Source organism: Amia ocellicauda, chromosome 5, assembly GCF_036373705.1.
Source record: "Amia ocellicauda isolate fAmiCal2 chromosome 5, fAmiCal2.hap1, whole genome shotgun sequence".
Taxonomy (NCBI): domain Eukaryota; kingdom Metazoa; phylum Chordata; class Actinopteri; order Amiiformes; family Amiidae; genus Amia; species Amia ocellicauda.
Window position 1 is genome coordinate 24,313,242 of NC_089854.1, and position 21,745 is coordinate 24,334,986.

The 21,745-nt window shown below is 41.0% G+C and overlaps 1 protein-coding gene across 6 annotated transcripts in view; it reads left to right on the plus strand.

The window, feature by feature from the left end:
- The first annotated feature begins 9,856 nt into the window (after positions 1–9,856).
- The window catches only part of sdk2b (sidekick cell adhesion molecule 2b), a 200,540-nt gene continuing 188,651 nt past the window's right edge, over positions 9,857–21,745 (plus strand). For all 6 annotated transcript variants that reach the window (XM_066704459.1, XM_066704460.1, XM_066704461.1 and 3 more), the window contains exon 1: positions 9,857–11,099. In XM_066704459.1, coding sequence (XP_066560556.1) covers positions 10,964–11,099 — 136 coding nt within the window. In that variant the 5' untranslated portion in view covers positions 9,857–10,963. The remainder of the gene's footprint in view (positions 11,100–21,745) is intronic.

The window sequence follows — 21,745 nt, forward strand, 5'->3', positions numbered from 1 at the left end:
TCAAAAACACCTCTGCGGACTCCAGCACTGGAGGGAAAACATGCTGTAACTGCACAGGAACGAGTGAAACTGGAAGAGCCGTGTTCCCCACAGAGTGACAGGCCAGATCACTCAGACGGGCTTATTGCACAAAATTCAATCAGTCCTAAAATAAGATGCTCAATTCCAGCTTTAAGGGAGATTTATATTCATTTTCCCTTGCTGCTAATAAAAACTTTGGATTTATCAGTAGCAAGGCTGCTGCTTTTCCCACTTCTTAGTCATTCTCATATCGTATGTGTCGTGTAGCATGTGGCTATCAATACAGAAAATGGGTAATTCACACCCAGCACAGGTCCTCCTTCTCTTCGGCAAATAGCCTGGATGCCTCTGTTTTAAACACATTCCAGATTTGAAAAGCCCACTAATGAAAGTTTTGTAAATGCACAATTCCAGCACAATTCTAGCAGAATATTTTGTTTGACTGCTTGTTTGTTTTTTCACTCCATCTTATGAACTGCCAGTGTGCGATTCAGAGATTTTTTCAGATGTTTTTCATACCATCAACGCAATAATGCTCTGCAGTCTCCCACCATCCACCAGTGCACCCAGAGGAGTTCAGAAAGAGCTGAAGCAACAATTTTCTTACCTACTTTAGAGGACATGTGAATGCAATCGAGAGCAATTCCACAGCTAAGTGCCATCTAATCGACACATTACTGTGTGTAAAGAAAACCTTGAACAAGCATAAAACAGGAGAAAGATTTCCTAATCGGATTTAGTGGAACAGTGTAGCTGTCCTGATACTGCTTGTGACAACAAAGGTACAAAATCGATTTATTGTTTTATTGAACACTGTGATTACGTTGCAGCCTGCTTGTGGCTTTTGGGTTATTATACCATGCCAACAATTGTGTGAAATAGAAGGGGAAATAAACATATTGTATCTTCAGTTATTTTCAAACTCTTTCTGAAGTATTCTTTTTGGAAGTATTTGAAGTATTTGAGTTACCATTATCAAGGTTGTTAGCACAGTTACATAAAAAAAATTACATAATTTGTTTGTTTTTGTTTCCTCCATTCTTTCCTTTGTAACTGGGGTATGTTATTTCTTAAGTGTTCTTACTGTGTATGGTATGAGTTTAGTTTAAAAATTATATATATATTATGTTCCTCCACTCATTTATTCAGGTTTTTCTTTTAATTTGTCACACGTCTGTATATATATATATATATACACTCACCTAAAGGATTATTAGGAACACCATACTAATACTGTGTTTGACTCCCTTTCGCCTTCAGAACTGCCTTAATTCTATGTGGCATTGATTCAACAAGGTGCTGAAAGCATTCATTAGAAATGTTGGCCCATATTGATAGGATAGCATCTTGCAGTTGATGGAGATTTGTGGGATGCACATCCAGGGCACGAAGCTCCCGTTCCACCACATCCCAAAGATGCTCTATTGGGTTGAGATCTGGTGACTGTGGGGGCCAGTTTAGTACAGTGAACTCATTGTCATGTTCAAGAAACCAATTTGAAATGATTTGACCTTTGTGACATGGTGCATTATCCTGCTGGAAGTAGCCATCAGAGGATGAGTACATGGTGGTCATAAAGGGATGGACATGGTCAGAAACAATGCTCAGGTAGGCCGTGGCATTTAAACGATGCCCAATTGGCACTAAGGGGCCTAAAGTGTGCCAAGAAAACATCCCCCACACCATTACACCACCACCAGCAGCCTGCACAGTGGTAACAAGGCATGATGGATCCATGTTCTCATTCTGTTTACGCCAAATTCTGACTCTACCATCTGAATGTCTCAACAGAAATCGAGACTCATCAGACCAGGCAACATTTTTCCAGTCTTCAACTGTCCAATTTTGGTGAGCTTGTGCAAATTGTAGCCTCTTTTTCCTATTTGTAGTGGAGATGAGTGGTACCCGGTGGGGTCTTCTGCTGTTGTAGCCCATCCGCCTCAAGGTTGTACGTGTTGTGGCTTCACAAATGCTTTGCTGCATACCTCGGTTGTAACGAGTGGTTATTTCAGTCAAAGTTGCTCTTCTATCAGCTTGAATCAGTCGGCCCATTCTCCTCTGACCTCTAGCATCAACAAGGCATTTTCGCCCCCACAGGACTGCCGCATACTGGATGTTTTTCCCTTTTCACACCATTCTTTGTAAACCCTAGAAATGGTTGTGCGTGAAAATCCCAGTAACTGAGCAGATTGTGAAATACTCAGACCGGCCCGTCTGGCACCAACAACCATGCCACGCTCAAAATTCCTTAAATCACCTTTCTTTCCCATTCAGACATTCAGTTTGGAGTTCAGGAGATTGTCTTGACCAGGACCACACCCCTAAATGCATTGAAGCAACTGCCATGTGATTGGTTGGTTAGATAATTGCATTAATGAGAAATTGAACAGGTGTTCCTAATAATCCTTTAGGTGAGTGTATACAGACGTGTGACAAATTCGTCTGTATATATATATACAGACGTGTGACAAATTAAAAGAAAAACCTGAATAAATGAGTGGAGTAACATAATGAATGCCTCCAAACAGGTGTACTGCATGATACAAGAAATTAACATCATGCTCTGTGGCATGTATAAAAATGCTGAGCAGGCCCAGTTCACCTCGATTTTGGATCAAGATGGCAAGAGGAAAGGATCTAAGTGACTTTCAAAAAGGGGTCACTATTGGGGCACGAATGGCAGGAGCTTCAGTCAAGACTGCTCAACTGGCTAGTGTTCTCAATGTGCATGTGTGGCAACACCAAGAGAACGGTACAGGCCTGACTGCTGGACCCCTACAGTGAGGGGATCCGGAGGCTCTGTTATGCTGTGGGGGGCAAATTCCTGGCATGATTTGGGTCCACTTGTCCCCTTAGAGGGAAGGGTCACTGCAAATCATTACAAAGTTATTCTGAGTGATCACCTTTATCCTATGGTGAAACATTTCTATCCTGATGAGAGTGGTCTCTTCCAGGATGACAATGCACCCATCCACAGGGCACGAGGGGTCACTGACTGGGTTGATGACTATGAAAATGATATGAATCATATACTATGGCCTTTGCAGTCACCAGATCTCAACCCAATTGAACACCTGTGGGAGATTTTGGACCGACGTGTTAGACAGCACTCTCCACCACCATCATCAAAACCCCAAATGAGGGAATATATTTTGGAAGAATGATGTTCATCCCTCCAGTAGAGTCCAGAGATTCATAGAATCTATGCCAAGGTGCACTGAAGCTGTTCTGGCGGTGGGGTTGGCCCAGCGCCTTACTGAGACACTTATGTTGTTTTTTCCATTAATTTGTCACTTGTCTGTATATAAGACACTATCAAGATCAAGATCTATCAAGGAGACAAAATCTTTCCAAAACTCTTAACTGCAATTCTTGAAGAAAGAGAAAACAAGACAGAGCTTACTTGAGCAATTTATGATTTGCTGTTGAAATATCAGTGATGCAAAAGCTGCTAATAGCTCACCCAGGTGGATTAAGATAAAGAGAAAATTGACCAAGCCAATGTACAACTTGGAGCAATCTCTTCTCAGGCACGGGAGACCTGCAGAACATTATGTACATCGTCCTGTGCTTTATGAAGACACTGACTGAATTTCCGACATAGACGTCCATTCGTTGCACCAGCCTCTGTCTCGCTAATGTCTCTCCCACAAACACGCAGGCACACACTCCAGCAAGGCAAGCACTGAGCGCTCCTGAAAGTGACACCTGTCTGCTGTCAAAGCTAATATTTGTCCTCCCTTTCCCATGAACACTTTCTTTTCTCATCTGCAGCAACAAAGGCAAATAAAGCTGCCTACACAAATGAACCAGTCTATCAGTCTTGTAAGCATCTCATTTGTCATTTCTGTTTAGTGTGTTTATAGGACAGTGCCCTTCCTAAGATGCACCTGCCTTCTGCATGTCGCTTAGACAGTGTCACTTAGAAAACCACTGCAAACACCTCTGACCCCACACCTTTTCCCTCGCTAGCTACAATCACAATAACTCACATTTCTAATAAATGGTGCTTTGCAAGTGTGTATCTCCTGTTGTATTCAGATGCCCAGCATGTTTCCACCTCCATGTATTGCAGTCTGCATTCACCCCTGAACAGGAAGCAGGAAGAATTGGAATTGTAGGCTTTCCTTTTCTATGACATTTAGGGAGAGGTTGAGGTGGGGGGTATTTGAGAATTATTTTACTTAAGCAGTGCCTTCAAATCTCATTACAAGACATCCTAGTATCTGTACCATCCTCAGCAGTCAGAATTTTTATTAATATCCCATCTGCAACAAAGACACATTCAAACTGTGACCTCAACAGTATCTCTGCAAAGCCCTGTTATAATTAACCACTAATCTTGCTGGACAAATTGTACCTGTAGTTTGATGTCTACATAGGTGTCTTTGGGTGAGAAAGTGTTGGCACTTTGTTAAGTTTTTTTTTTTTAAATGTCTTTAACACTGATAGTTCTGAGCACCTGAAGAGATGTATTTTCGAGAAGCACATGACATAGTTCTTAGCTGATTGTCACTGATGTAGTATTGATTCTTCTCTCGAAACCCATTAGTCAGCCATAGCCTTTGGTCACAATGAAGCCTCCTGTCAAGGACACAGGTCTTTCATGGCCCGGCAGAACTTTTGTTTAATTGGGGCTCATGTGTGAATGGCTTTCATTTCCAACTAATTTCAAGTCGCTTTCCTGAAATCATCTCTCAGTCGTTCCGTTTCATTAAACAGCCCCTGACGAAAAGAGCTTTTCCAGTTTTTAAGATTATTATTATTTTTTTTTTTTTTGGTGCCTAATTAATAGAGGAATGTTAATGGCATGAAAGATGTTTAATAAATAGCAGGAGGTTTCACTTAATTAAAGTCAGGCCCTTTGCTTTGTTCATAAATATCTCTACAGGGTATAATTTGAAACAACTTAGCCAGGATAGCCCAGCTGAGTCACATCTTCACATCTGCAGTGAGGGAAAAGATGGGGCAGCTTTTAGCCTGTCTCTTTGCAGTTCATTATTCACATAAATGAAGGTCAATTTACCCCCACCAATTATAGGTCAGTAAGTAAGGACTGATTACAGGAAACCTTGAGCACCTGATAACCTGATAACTACCCGGGCTATCCCAACAACTCGCCACAATCGGCAAATTCCAGTCAAAGCAACTGCCCAGATCTTGAGAACGAAAATGAAAAGCAGATTAAATTATCTAATCTGATCTCAGTGTCAGATTTCTCGGCTTGTGTGATTTTAGTGCCCCAGGTCAATCACTTCCACAGGACACATGTAACATTGTCGAGTGCTTTCATTTTCAGTGTTTAATGTCTTCTTTATGTTTGCACATCTTTATTTCATTACACGTTGTCTTATAGTCACTGTTAGTTGACTGACTACTCAACAATTGGTGTGTGTATATAAACCCTGAATTGAAGGCATTGTTGTAGGCATCGGTGGTGAGATGCAAGCGATGAGAACAGAACCTGATAGTCGACAATGGGAAGTTGCATAAGCAGTAAGAAACTTGATCACACGGAGATAAAGGATGGTTGATAAAGTGCTATTTTGCTAAAGCCTGTTCAGTATTCAATAAGTCTTTAAGAACCGTGATGTTTCCTCATCTGTATTGCTCCTCATATTGGTTTATGTGTTTGTGCCAGTGTTTCTTTTTTATGTGTTTGTTAATTAGGTTAAAATCTATCTTTATTAGACAGTTCTGACTTTAATTTGTCTTTGTTTAACAGCAATTTTATGCCACTGTAAGACTGTAAATTAAAATTAAGTGTTTTCAACGGTTTCTGGACTAAGTACGGAGCAGTTCAGCTATTTACAAAATGGATCAAAAATTGATTACTCATGCATGCCATTGTTCAAAATTATAGTATTGAAACACACATAAAGTTTATTCTAATTGCTTGGGAAGATAATTGAGGAACTGTTGTGCTGTTGTGAAATGAATGAATGAATGTGAATGTTTTAATTATTGGGAAAATTGTGTTTGTTAATAGATTTTCAACTATTAATTTCTGTGTCCTTGTTTTTTCCAGCCCATGTTGAGTCATTCTTAATGGAAATTAAAGACCCTGTGCTTGCAGTCAGTTTGGTAGCCAAGTAAGAGTTCACGTGGATCATTTCTTAATTATTCTGTTTCCCCCTTTTGCAACCTGCTACAAATACACAGGGACCAATTCAGCTGTGGTGAAGGCAAGGCGTCTTTAGAAACGAACACAGCAAGCTCAGTATAACCTGAAACTTCAATAATAGTTAAGAAGTGGGTAATTTCTGCAAACACTCAGCAGAATGTATACTCAGTGTAGGACCCTTGGAAGCACTGCTTGTATGAGTAAATTAAAACCTTATCAAACTATTTTCTGTGTATTTCTAATCAACCTTCACTTTCTTTCTTTCTTTCCGGCAGTTGTGTGCGTGTGTGTGTTTCCAACTCTCCACCGAGTACACAACTTGTTTCTAAAGAGGCACCAGCTCAGATCCTTGGGTTATTGATCAGGTTGCTGTCAGACTGTGTCTCCACTGATTTTATAGACTGATGCCCTTTGTTGTACAAAGCTTTTTTTCTTCGGTTTTGTTTTGTTTTGTTTTTCGCCACCTCGAGAGCTTTTTTCTGAAAGAGTTGTGCCTCGGAACACTCCGTGGGCTTCATTCACTTCGGCGAAGGAAAGATTAAAGAAATACAGGTTTATTTATTTTTATGCTGAGACGCTGGGTTGGATATGAAGTGGGGTGGAGTCAGAATCAGGATGAACTCCGGTTCATCCCCACAGCACGAAGCATGAGCATCTTCAGGGGAGCTCTGGTCCTGCACTGCAGTGGTGTAGATGGGATTTTTAGCATATCACACATCTATCTATATGCAGAAGCACTTTATATCACAGTGTCCATGCTGTGTATTTGCTTGGAGACTGAAAACTTGATCAATCTTACAAGGGCAGCAATCCAATAGGTTTTTTAGAGATATTTTCATTATAAAACTGATGGAGATCTAGGAGAAATATTTATTAAATAGGGTTCAGATTTGGGGATGCACAGGCCAGGTGGGACACTGGTCGTTATGTTGCAGAATAATATGAACTCTGAGAGAGGCACATGTTGGGAAGTATAAGAAATAAAGCCAGAAAGGTATGCATATAGTTTCATGTGAAAGGCTGATGCATATCAGTTAAAAAAATGTCTTATTATAGCAAATGTGATTCAAGGTGGGACGTTTATTTTTTGTATTAGATATTTGTTAATGACAATCTTTCAACGTCTTCAAGTCACATTCATTAAGTCTACCTATGAAACCATTCAGCATACATGAAACAGGGAAAAGCAGGCCCACAACTGGACCAAGGCAAATCTGAAACTAAATATAATCTGAAACAACAACTTGAAGGCAACTGTACTTACGGTTAAAAATGGTTGAAGTAAATACGTTTACTCAAAATCCACTTGGTAAGTTTTGAAAATCACCCCATTGCTGTATATAGACATGCTAAATACATTAAGAATCATAAATCAGGTAGCTTTCTTCCTTCAGGGGAAGATGGGAAGCAGTTCATCTTGATTTCCTTGACGCTAACTCGCTTATTATACACTTCTTTGTAAGATATTGTATTTTCTGGAGAGGGAAGAAAAAAAAAATCTGAAAGGTAAAGATATAAGAGCAACGACAACTGGGCCATTTTGCTGTCTGCTGTCCATATTGCCTGCGGTGGGTTTTGAAAAAAGAGAAAAGCATGTCTTCTGAACATAATACACTACAGAGCATAACGGATTTGTGATACCGAGGGGATGCCACTTAAACCAGGGAAGGCAATCCCTTTCCTGGAGAGTCTCAATCCTGCGGGTTTTACAGGTCTCTCTGAATCACCAATCAGTGGATACCTGGAACACAAGGACATTTAGCCTAATTAAGACCCACAATTGGCTCAATTAAGCAGTTAACGATGTGGATAAAACACAAACCTGTAGGACCTGTCACTCTCGAGGACCAGGGTTGGACACCTCTCACATAAAACAGTTGAGAGATTCTTATATACAGTCCCCATCACCAGTCTCCTACTCGCTTTGACTCTTCCCAATAGGGGAATATCGCTGCCACAAGTAGAGATACCTACTTTTAATTCATAGTGAAAATTGTCTCTCTGGAATCAGAACTCTAGCTATACCTAACAACCCATTACAGGATATGGCCAGGAGCTATTTAATATTTCCCCCAGCACGTCTGCTTTAAGCTGTTTGAATATTTAAAACAACCTATGTAATTGTCATTATTAATAAATCAGTGGGATTTAAATGACTAATTTCATTGCAGAAGGTAGAAGATATATATAGACATGTGTATGGGCGGATGGGAGCAAAGATGAGCACTTACTTGCTGTTGTGTGTGTGAACTTGATTTTTAAATGTGTAGACATTCATCACACATACTGAAACTAACACAACACAATCAGCCATTACTATTATTATTATTATTATTATTATTATTATTATTATTATTATTATTATTATTAGTAGTAGTAGTAGTAGTAGTAGTAGTAGTAGTAGTATTATAAAATGTAATTCTGGTGCCATTCAAAAACCTTTGGGGAATTTCATTGCCTTTTCATTTCATAAGAATTTTTTTGCAAATAATTATTTGTATTTATCGTAAGCCTGATTCTTTTAACAAAATGAACAGATAATGTATCAAGATAGGATAACAAATCGATACATTGATACTTACCCATGATACAAACATGAATGAGTTACATTTTAAGCGTTTGGAAAACACAATGTGATGTTGCTCAAACAAAAATCAACACAACCCTGTGTTAAGAAAACACCTTATTATATTCTCACAATATATGCATTAAACTACAGATAATGTGTAATTAAGAAAACAACCATATTGTGTTGATTTTAACACTGGCAATGTGTTGCAATACTTAGGACAGACACAAAAACCTCCACAGTTATTGCAAAAAGCTTTAGGCTACATAATGTGCCAGTATTTTTAACATATTTGCAGAATTTGAACAGATGAGTTGAAGGAGTGTAGAGTATGCTGTAACACAGATGTCTGTGTCATCTGGGAAATACCATTGGTGTCAATTTAATTTAATTCATGGGACACTTTTTAATTTTAAACCTGGACCATTTTAATTACTCTATGTGTTGTATTGGTTCTAGATATCAGCAGTCTTATTTACAGTGGTACTGCTATATAGTGCGGGGGGTGGACCCTGTTCCTGGAGAGCCACAATCCTGCAGGTTTTTCAGGTCATTCTAAATCACCAATCAGTGGATACCTGGAGTACAGTAACACTTTGCCTAATTAAGACCCACAATTTACTCAATTTGGCAGTTAATGATCTAGATAAACCTAGAGGCACTGTGGCTCCCCAGGGTCAGGGTTGGGCCCCCTGATATAGACCTGCTGTGTGTGCACGAAAATCCATCACAGCAGCTTTTTCCAGTTAAGACAATAGCCCATCTACTGTGAAAAAATGAATGGCTAGTTACATTAAAAAAAATGTAAAGCTTCACTTCATATTTAAATGTTATATACAATTATAGGCATTAAGGGTGATTTTCATGTGCAGTATATAAATATACCCAATTTCCTAAGGGGAACTAATCATACAAGAGTGAAAAGTATTTTGCATCAAAAAGACTGGAAAGTCTCCATGACCGAGTTGCTTATGGGCAGCTTCCTAAAGTTTCCGCGCCGGTAATGTAAAGCTGGAGAGGCGCTTTAAATGCGTTATTTTTCTGGGCCGCACGGTGGCGCCCCGCCACACTTGTACAGCGCTCTGCCCGGAGCTGGAGAGCCCAGGCTGGCTGCGCATAGCTGGCTGCGCTCCCTGCTTTCCCAGCACGCAGACGGACTTGCTCTGCTGGAAGCATCCGACGAAAGCTTGCTTTTTATTTTGTTAGTGTTTTTTTTTCTTTCCCATTCCCGCTTCCCTGCTTCCCTCGTCATTTAATCTGCCGGGCGGAGAGGCGGCCGTGCGGAACTTGAATCATGCGGGCGCGTCCTGCCCTCAGACCGGGAGAGGGTCCCGCACACAGACGCGGCGGCGCTCACTCTGAGCAGCCCTGCGCCTCAGACATGTGAAACATGACCAGCAGCATGCATCCTTGCCGGAAAATAAAGTTTCTTGAAAAGTGTATTGATGTTTGAAGCCAATATGCCAACAGAGAGTTGCATTGCCTACCCAGAAGATGGCAAGAGATGTAACCTGTTCTGCACCAAGACGCGATGTCTCTGGGATGTATTCATGTGAAACGATTTAAACAAGGCATGGGATTGTACAAGAGTATAAGAAAGAGTGTATAAAACATTGGGAGGCGTTTACCCGGGGAAGGACTGTGTTCCCAACTCACTAAACTTTGATTCGGTTCAGTACAGGACGAGAGGGATGCTTCGGGTGTGAAGCGTGTTCCCACATTCAGAAGTCTGCTGATGTATAAAACCGAATGATACTGTGCGTGAATCTTAAGATCCAGCTGGAATAACTTTTCCCCAGAAGACCCCAGTTCAAGTGTAGAGCCCATGCACTGATTTTGCATTGTTCAACCCCCCCTTCTATGATCATCCGTATTACTTTGCATTAGCTTTGTGCCTGCCCGTGTACATTTGTGGTGGCTTTGGGTGGTGTCCGTTCCCACGGGGTTAGTCTTTATGCGCGTTTGTGACAGCCAGGCATCTGACTCCGGAGATGCAACCCTGCGTGTTTTGCGGAGCTCCGGCGCCCCGGACGCCGCCTCGCCTGTTCTGCGGTGCCTGATTTGCTTGCGGTCGGGGCTTCTGGATCTGCAATCCCGTCTGAGCATCCGTGGACGAGCCGGCGAGCTACTACTACGTTCACCACAACCCCCCCCCTCATCGACACACACACACACACGCACACACACACACACACACACACACACACACACACACACACACAACTCCAGGGGGACTTAGGCTGAGCAACATGTACCCAGCGTGCCGGACGCGCACTGCTGGTCTAGCCCGTCTGTGGGCAATGTTTGCGGACCCGGCAGGACTCAAGTGGCGCTCCAGCTGGATTTTATTGCTTTCCTTGCTGATCTACAGCACAGAGGCGCAAGGTAAGGACACAAGTGTTTGCTTTTTTGTGACAGGGTTTGCACAGGATTGCATTTAACATGTGTTTCCTAACCCGGCACCCGTGCCTGCAAATGTTGCCAATAGATTACCCAACTGGCGTGCATTGGAGAGCTGCTTGTCCAGGATTTGTTTGCGTAAAATGAAACACTAGGTAATCATAACGCTTGTGTGTGTGTGTGTGTGTGTGTGTGTGTGTTTCTGTTCACAACTTACGATGCCGGTCAAGGAGATTGAGCCTGTGTGAATGTAGCTTGTCTGCCTGTGTTACATTATTGGCAGTCCTCTTTGGGGGTTTCAGCCACTCGGATTCACATATGATGGTATTATTTGTATCCAACTTTCCCGAAAACGGGGAGAGAGAGAGACATGGGAGTGGGGGGGAGCAAGGTTACTGCAATGCAAGCTCCCAGTCAGGATTGAAATGGGATTGCTACTCCCACAGCAGGATCAAGTTCAGACAACGAATACGTGTTTGAATAGCGCCTTGCGTGTATGGGATCTGTGGAGGAGAGGGGGTTGTAAGGACAGAAATAAATCAGGGTGGAAGGAATACAATGAATCAAGTGCCACCATCAGTTACACCCGAAGTAAGGAGAAAGTCCAAATGAGAGAGCTGGATTACACACACAGACGCAAGAAAACAAACAGAAAGCAACCACAAGAAACAAACAAACTATCCATTATTTAGTTTGGGATCTAACCAACTGGATTACCTGTTTCCCCATTTAACCTCAACCTTGACCTGTGAGTTATTCATGAAGTTAGAAAGCCCAGGTTGTAACCTACATATACATCAGGGCATTTCCAGTTTGCCAGTAAAGTAAAATAAAAGTCCTTGCCCTGGGATACAGTGTCTCATGTGAACAAGCTGAGAGTTTTACAAAGCATTCCATATCTAAATAGGATTATGTATGCTTCTAACATGACAGACCTTTTTAATGCAATGTAGTCCTGAAATGAAATCCCAAGGATGAACAATGTGGTGCATGGGAAGTTTTTATTTGAGTATTTTTCTGTGCCAGTCAAGCAGTGTTTGTATTCAACCATCATCGTTCTCAACTCTTGGAGACTTCATTCTTATATATATGTATAACAAGACAAACAAAAAAACAGGATAGTAACTGCTGAGACTGATGTTTGCAATCCAGAAAGAATCCAAAATGAAGGGAAATATAAGCCAACTTGAAAATAAAAAAATAAGCAAACACATCCACTTATACCAAATCGCACAAATGCTGTGGCAGAGAAAACACAGTCCTAATGATCGTTAAAAAACAAAACAAAACACAATTTAGAATTGACAGAAGAGCTTCAGTGAAACGCCGGCACTTGAGTTTAATGAAAACGCTCGCCCACAGGTGTTGATGGATGCAAGCACAGGGAAGCTCACAGTAAATTGCAGCATGGATTTGGGGATGTATGGTTTGGTGTGGACTCTGGTTTCACACGATGCGAGACACCTCCCCTTTTCTTCCAATACTCTAAAAGCTGTGTCATCAGGTCTGTGGCGTCCATACAGAAATCCAGAGCAGTATTTACCCAGAACTTTGACATGAATGTATTTATTTTATTAGAAATTAATTCTCACAAACACCCCAGGCTTTTAGATTAAAATAAATTACCTTTAAACAATTAATTTCTTTTGTATTCAAGGATACGTTTTCAGTTTGTTATTTTTCCCCATTGCTGCAAAGTTCTTCGGAAATGAAAGCAATTTCTAGTGTTACTTCAAAGGGTTTTGTCTGTTTGTCTGCTATTCATGTGCTGCGCAGGGGAGGGAGGGGGAGTGAAGTTTCATTCTCCCCGAGTCAGCACTGTCCAGTTGATTGTCCAGTCTGAATGCCGGGGATTGGATTTCCTATTGACTTAGTGGAAGGGCGAGTGCCTGTGTGAATTGTGCTCCAATTTTCAGATTCCTCTCCCCTCGCTGTGAGTCTGGCCCTGTAGTCACATATTAGGTCAACATGGCTTACATGACTGCAAACGATTTCTGGACTGTAAACGGTTTAATGAAACGCAGGCCAAGTGTGAGTTTTAGTTTCTGACCGAGGGCACTCCAGAGCTTGTGACCTTTACAGTAGGCTGATAATATTTGCATTTGACTGATTTAAATGTGTTTGTGTTTTCTAGATGTCTGCTTGTGCAGAATAGTGAATAAATTCCCATAATAGCGTTTTACAGGATATCATGCATCACACTGTGTCCGAGAAATCAAAACTGGATCGCAGTTGCAATCCTAAAGCTTTTGAGCTATTCTGATTAGGGTTATATTACAATAGATAGCCATTGATAATCTCACTCTTCTGAGTGTAATTGAAAAAAACAAACCATAACGAATTTTATGACTTGTAAACTGCAGTATCTATTGCAGAGTCCTGTCTCTTGTCTTAAGTGTATCCCATTCCGCTTTTAATGGAGGTTTAAACTGAAGTTTGGGAGGAGGACAGCCCCAATCTGTCACCTGACTTCCACCTTACCAAGCATCAGTATCCAACAACACACACACTTTCCCAGAACTCATTGCTTTGCATCCCTCCTCCACCCCAACTCCACCTTTGCAGCAGCAATTTGACTCATCCATTCTAGTCGGGGGGAAGGTCAAAATTAACTCTGTTGACCTTCTACTGTATATGTCTATATTGGGATCGCCTGAACTCCCAGACTACTTGTAGAGCACTAAAAGTTAATCAATGTATTTTTTTAAACATTTTTTTGTCAATGTATGATTTTGTTTGGCCCTGTAGCACTTGCTGTGGTCTGGATTCAAACAAGAAGACAAAAGCATGGAAAGATGTTATACACTTATTTTACTCCGTACAAACTAGAAAAGGGCCTGCTTAATAGCTTGCCAACACAAATTAATGATAATTATAAGCCTGTCACTTCAGTTATGCTGCATCATATGTGTATAAAGCTTGTCTACAGGCTCCAGCGCACTGTGTTGTGACTCTGACTTTTAGGAAATTTAGAAATGATGATGCAAGTAAAAGTAAATTTTCTTTCTTCTTACGAAAGCTAATAAAAAATGGAAATTGGCAATGTACCTTATTTTTATATCCGCTGGTATTCCTGCATTCTGTTCCTTCGTTTTCTACATTTTTTTTCCACTTGTGGCATTTCATGTTTTCACAGTAGGAAAGAATTCAGTTAAAATGATTTTCCTGAATATGCAGCACTGCCACAGTGTATTAGATTAACTTGACTGACTTGTGGTTAAACACTAAATGTTTGTGTGCATGCGTGGAACGCTGTTTAAATTAAGACATGGTGCTTAGATTATTTGCTGGAAGGAAGTTTTAGCTCAGTGTGTTTTGCTTCTGTCTCTTTTCAGTAGGTTTCTCCAATGGCATTGGCACTCCAACTGCAGTGTTTTTAATTGAGAAATGTAGGTGTGCTGCCCAGGTATTTACTCATAGATGCAGTAATTTGATGTATATTCTGAGTCCTGAGAAATTACAGTGCAATTACAACCCCTAGCATTCTCTGTGTGCTCTTATCAACCCCCCTCACATTCATTACAGAAATGGGCATATGCTCATCTTTAAAAATAAATAAATCAAAACATAAGATGCTGTCCCTTGATAAGTACTGTTGTGTTTTGTGTAGATGTGAGAATGTGAAGACTTTGACAAGTGTTAATCAGATAAGGGACGTTTTTTTATGAAGTTCCTTTTTCTTATTTTATGTTTTTTTTTTTACAGTTGTTGTCTCCCTAGTCTGATCTGGCTGTCACAGAGACTCCAGAAATGTCAGGGTTTGGTGGAGCGAGACGGCAAAAAGCGTGCCGATGAAGTTGATTGGGGCTTCTATTAATGTAAGGATTTGTCTCCTTCTGGTAGGCTGTTTGCTGAAGGATACACATACATACATACTGCCACACGCTAGCATCGGCATAGAAGGTTCTTATGATTAAGTTAAAGCTGACACTGGTCCCCTGGCACGGTGTTAAAGACTGGCGTCTACATGCTTTGTGTAGCAAGCAGGAGTACAATATTCCTTTTGGTGACTTTATAGGACTATTGAGCAACTCATAAAAGAAACTTCATAATCTTTATTTACTTGACTATAAACGGCAAAATCCATGTATTGAAATGTTTTTCATTTTGACTGACAGGCCTTCTCGGATATTTTGAGTTTGTATGTGCCGAGGCCTTTTGTATTAAACAGTGTTGTATTTCTCAGATCTGACCCAGAGTGATTTTGTCCGCTTTTGGCACTGTTGAGTGGTCGTTAAAATATTATTCCTTTCAATTAACAAGTTAATGATTTGAAATAGCTGTCTCTCCTCTGTTTGTCTGGTGTACAGTCTCTGTATTGATCCCGGGATTTCTTGAAGATGCCCCTTGAAGGAACCTTAATATTTAACTTCATAAATCTAGAGATCCTTCAGTTGCCGTCCATCTTTCGGAGTAAAAAGTGCCTTTTGAATTTGGAGTCACCACGGCGTTGATTCTGTCCTTCAATTATTACAACACACATCAAAAGAGTGACCTAGCCTCAGGTGCTTTTTCAAGTTCTGCTTCATTAACATCTCTGATTTGAATTTGAGGCGACTCCAGAATGAAACTGTGCGCACAGTGCTTCTTCTGCATATATTTTCTTTCTTTCTATGGGCTTCAGAGAATGTTTTCCTAAAAAAACAATATATACAGTACTGTGCAGATGTTTTAGGCAGGTGTGAAACAGGCTGTAAAGTAAGAATGCTTTCAAAAATAGACATGTTAATAGATTATATTTATCAATTAACGAAATGCAAAGTGAGTGATCAGAAGAAAAATCTACATCAAATTAATATTTGGTGTGACTATTCTTTGCCTTCAAAATAGCATCAATTCTTCTAGGTACATTTGCACACAGTTTTTGAAGGAGCTCGGCAGGTAGGTTGGCCCAAACATCTTGGAGAACTAACCACAGTTCTTCTGTGGAATTAGGCAGCCTTAGTTGCTCCTCTCTCTACATGTAATCCCAGGCAGACTCGATGATGTTGAGATCAGGGCTCTGTGGGGGCCATACCATCACTTCCAGGACTCCTTGTTCTTCTTTACGCTGAAGATAGTTCTTAATGACTGTCGCTGTATGTTTGGGGTTGTTGTCATGCTGCAGAATAAATTTGGGGCCAATCAGATGCCTCCCTGATGGTACTGCATGATGGATAAATATCTGCCTGTACTTCTCAGCATTGAGGAGACCATTAATTCTGACCAAATCCCCAACTCCATTTGCAGAAATGCAGCCCCAAACTTGCAAGGAACCTCCACCATGCTTCACTGTTGCCTGCAGACACTCATTCGTGTACCGCTCTCCAGCCCTTCAGCGAACAAACTGCCTTCTGCTACAGCCAAATATTTCAAATTTTGACTCATCAGTCCAGAGCACCTGCTGCCATTTTTCTGCACCCCATTGCCTGTTTCTTTGTGCTTCTTCAAAAGAGCTTGGACATCTGGAAACCCCTGTCTGCCTTGACATTTCTGCCTGGGAGAGACCTTGCTGATGCAGTATAACTACCTTGTGTCTTGTTGCTGTGCTCAGTCTTGCCATGGTGTATGACTTTTGACAGTAAACTGTCTTCAGCAACCTCACCATGTTAGCTGAGTTTGGCTGTTCCTCACCCAGTTTTATTCCTCCTACACAGCTGTTTCTGTTTCAGTTAATGATTGTGTTTCAGCCTACATATTGAATTGATGATCATTAGCACCTGTTTGGTATAATTGTTTAATCATACACCTGACTATATGCCTACAAAATCCCTGACTGTGTGCAAGTGTACCTAGAAGAATTGATGCTGTTTTGAAGGCAAAGGGTGGTCGCACCAAATATGGATTTGATGTAGATTTTTCTTCTGTTCATTCACTTTGCATTTAGTTCATTGATAAATATAATCTATTAACATGTCTATTTTTAAAAGCATTCTTACATTACACCATTTTTTCAATCCTGCCATATATATATATATATATATATATATATATATACACAGTGAGGGAAAAAAGTATTTGATCCCCTGCTGATTTTGTACGTTTGCCCACTGACAAAAAAATTATCAGTCTATAATTTTAATGGTAGGTGTATTTTAACAGTGAGAGACAGAATAACAACAAAAAAATCCAGAAAAACGCATTTCAAAAAAGTTATAAATTGATTTGCATGTTAATGAGTGAAATAAGTATTTGACCCCTTCGACTTAGTACTTGGTGGCAAAACCCTTGTTGGCAATCACAGAGGTCAGACGTTTCTTGTAGTTGGCCACCAGGTTTGCACACATCTCAGGAGGGATTTTGTCCCACTCCTCTTTGCAGATCCTCTCCAAGTCATTAAGGTTTCGAGACTGACGTTTGGCAACTCGAACCTTCAGCTCCCTCCACAGATTTTCTATGGGATTAAGATCTGGAGACTGGCTAGGCAACTCCAGGACCTTAATGTGCTTCTTCTTGAGCCACTCCTTTGTTGCCTTGGCTGTGTGTTTTGGGTCATTGTCATGCTGGAATACCCATCCACGACCCATTTTCAATGCCCTGGCTGAGGGAAGGAGGTTCTCACCCAAGATTTGAGGGTACATGGCCCCGTCCATCGTCCATTTGATGCGGTGCAGTTGTCCTGTCCCCTTAGCAGAAAAACACCCCCAAAGCATAATGTTTCCACCTCCATGTTTGATGGTGGGGATGGTGTTCTTGGGGTCATTCCTCCTCCTCCAAACACGGCAAGTTAAGTTGATGCCAAAGAGCTCGATTTTGGTCTCATCTGACCACAACACTTTCACCCAGTTCTCCTCTGAATCATTCAGATGTTGGCAAACTTCAGACAGGCCTGTACATGTGCTTTCTTGAGCAGGGGGACCTTGCGGGCACTGCAGGATTTCAGTCCTTCACGGCGTAGTGTGTTACCAATTGTTTTCTTGGTGACTATGGTCCCAGCTGCCTTGAGATCATTAACAAGATCCTCCCGTGTAGTTCTGGGCTGATTTCTCACCGTTCTCATGATCATTGAAACTCCACGAGGTGAGATCTTGCATGGAGCCCCAGACCGAGGGAGACTGACAGTTATTTTGTGTTTCTTCCATTTGCGAATAATCGCACCAACTGTTGTCACCTTCTCACCAAACTGCTTGGCGATGGTCTTGTAGCCCATTCCAGCCTTGTGTAGGTCTACAATCTTGTCCCTGACATCCTTGGACAGCTCTTTGGTCTTGGCCATGGTGGAGAGTTTGGAATCTGATTGATTGATTGCTTCTGTGGACAGGTGTGTTTTATACAGGTAACGAGCTGAGATTAGGAGCACTCCCTTTAAGAGAGTGCTCGTAATCTCAGCTCGTTACCTGTATAAAAGACACCTGGGAGCCAGAAATCTTGCTGATTGATAGGGGATCAAATACTTATTTCCCTCATTAACATGCAAATCAATTTATAACTTTTTTGAAATGCGTTTTTCTGGATTTTTTTGTTATTATTCTGTCTCTCACTGTTGAAATACACCTACCATTACAATTATAGACTGATAATTTCTTTGTCAGTGGGCAAACGTACAAAATCAGAAGGGGATCAAATACTTTTTTCCCTCACTGTATATATGCACTCACCTAAAGGATTATTAGGAACACCTGTTCAATTTCTCATTAATGCAATTATCTAACCAACCAATCACATGGCAGTTGCTTCAATGCATTTAGGGGTGTGGTCCTGGTCAAGACAATCTCCTGAACTCCAAACTGAATGTCTGAATGGGAAAGAAAGGTGATTTAAGCAATTTTGAGCGTGGCATGGTTGTTGGTGCCAGACGGGCCGGTCTGAGTATTTCACAATCTGCTCAGTTACTGGGATTTTCACGTACAACCATTTCTAGGGTTTACAAAGAATGGTGTGAAAAGGGAAAAACATCCAGTATGCGGCAGTCCTGTGGGCGAAAATGCCTTGTTGATGCTAGAGGTCAGAGGAGAATGGGCCGACTGATTCAAGCTGATAGAAGAGCAACTTTGACTGAAATAACCACTCGTTACAACCGAGGTATGCAGCAAAGGATCTGTGAAGCCACAACACGTACAACCTTGAGGCGGATGGGCTACAACAGCAGAAGACCCCACCGGGTACCACTCATCTCCACTACAAATAGGAAAAAGAGGCTACAATTTGCACAAGCTCACCAAAATTGGACAGTTGAAGACTGGAAAAATGTTGCCTGGTCTGATGAGTCTCGATTTCTGTTGAGACATTCAGATGGTAGAGTCAGAATTTGGTGTAAACAGAATGAGAACATGGATCCATCATGCCTTGTTACCACTGTGCAGGCTGGTGGTGGTGGTGTAATGGTGTGGGGGATGTTTTCTTGGCACACTTTAGGCCCCTTAGTGCCAATTGGGCAACGTTTAAATGCCACGGCCTACCTGAGCATTGTTTCTGACCATGTCCATCCCTTTATGACCACCATGTACCCATCCTCTGATGGCTACTTCCAGCAGGATAATGCACCATGTCACAATGCTCGAATCATTTCAAATTGGTTTCTTGAACATGACAATGAGTTCACTGTACTAAACTGGCCCCCACAGTCACCAGATCTCAACCCAATAGAGCATCTTTGGGATGTGGTGGAACGGGAGCTTCGTGCCCTGGATGTGCATCCCACAAATCTCCATCAACTGCAAGATGCTATCCTATCAATATGGGCCAACATTTCTAAAGAATGCTTTCAGCACCTTGTTGAATCAATGCCACGTAGAATTAAGGCAGTTCTGAAGGCGAAAGGGGGTCAAACACAGTATTAGTATGGTGTTCCTAATAATCCTTTAGGTGAGTGTGTGTATATATATATATGTTTAGAATTCATGGAAAAAATCATTAATGTCTTTGGAAGGGCGCTTTCAAATACAGCTACCATTTAGCTTGACTTGGGAAAGCCTCCTGTTGCGCTCAATAGTGTACATGGGGATACCTAATAGACTCCTGTGAGGAACCCTTTCCAATGCATGCTGTTAGCGGCGGGCAATTTTTTATTATTATTTTGAAAGCTCATTGAAAAACACACATGTGGTGGCCACTACTAGAATCTGAATTAACATAATGTGTGCCAAAACATCCTTCATGTAAATTGTTCTGAATATTGGCTGCAATTGCGGCTATGAAATATTACTTTTGACCACAAGCTTTTCTGTACAGGTTAAGCTGTTCCTTCCTGTGCATTTGTCTTTAAAAGTTTGTGTGTTTGTATGTATGTGTATGTATGTGTTTCTGTGTGTTTCTGGGTACATTGAGGATAAATCTCAGTAGTGACATTCCGCCAAACCAAGACCAATATGTTTTCTCCACCTTAAGTTATTATACAGTTCAACATAGCCAGCCATTTCACAATCTTTAAGTCTTATGATTATATTGGATAATCCCCCATGCTTACCAAAAAGGCCCCTTGTTTAAAATACAAGGATAAATCCGTGTGTGATTAAAACTCCCTGATCTTATGCATGAGCGAGATAATACTCTCGAATATTACTGTACACACAGACCCAAACGGCACACAAATGGGCTGTGTCTAAGTGCTCCATGTACTCTGCTCCAGCTCATGAGCACAGGCTACGTAATGCCCTCGCAGTACGAACATGCAGTCTGTGCTGTATTAATGGAGGCCCTGTGAGAAACAACGCCTTTATGTACTGCTCCGTGCCAGGCAACCGAGTCTATAGCAGAGACTCAACATATGGTTTGAAGTGGAAGTACTCCAAGAGTCTGTTTCAGCGCGGCGAAGGCAGAGAAGCCAATAAGCATAAAGATGTCTTTATGCCACTAATGCCCAATTTTACTGTTCCTTGGAGAGAAGGTCTTATACTTTATTCATTTAACTATACACTAATCCTGCTACTGAGCGCAGTATGATAATGACGTGGCTAGTTGCACAGAATTCATTAGTTCGCACACACATGAGCAAACGCAAATGTGTGCACACATGCACACACAAACACACACGCAGTACAGATTGTAGAAACATCTCAGCAATTTCAGCATGATCTCGTAAAAGGCCCCAGTTTTGATGTAGAGGTACATCAATAAAAGAAAAATACCAGAAACACAATTAAAGGATTAGCCCACTTACAAAGAAATCCAGCGCAGTGATGTGGCTGATTAAAAATCCCTGTGTTTGGTGACCAAAAATAGTTTTTTCCAAGGGTAATTCATCCCAATCCCATAACCTCATTGTGCTTTTCCAAGGAGAAGGCGAACAGCTGTCCTGAATGTGATATGGAAATTACATGATAAGAGAAATACATATTCATGATTGTCCTGCATTCGTGTCCTGCCATATTGAAATGAGCACCCCCCAAATATATCTTTTTAAACTAGAACAGAAAATGGTATACAAAAATGTGTGTACATTATTATAACAGTAAAAACTAAATTGTAAGAATCTTTAATGTTTATTTTTTAAATGAAACTATGCTAATTAAACATTTATGATTTTAAGTTTACTATGATTTACTATTCACAAACTGTTCTGAAGGTGGTCATTAACAACTTTTACAAGTGGCTCAGGATCTACAGTTTACATATCACAGAAATGTAAGCTGACCTTTTGAACTATTCATGAATTGTGACTATTCCTGAAGGGTGCATTAACTACTCTTTGAAGTGGCTTCTACTTTAACCTG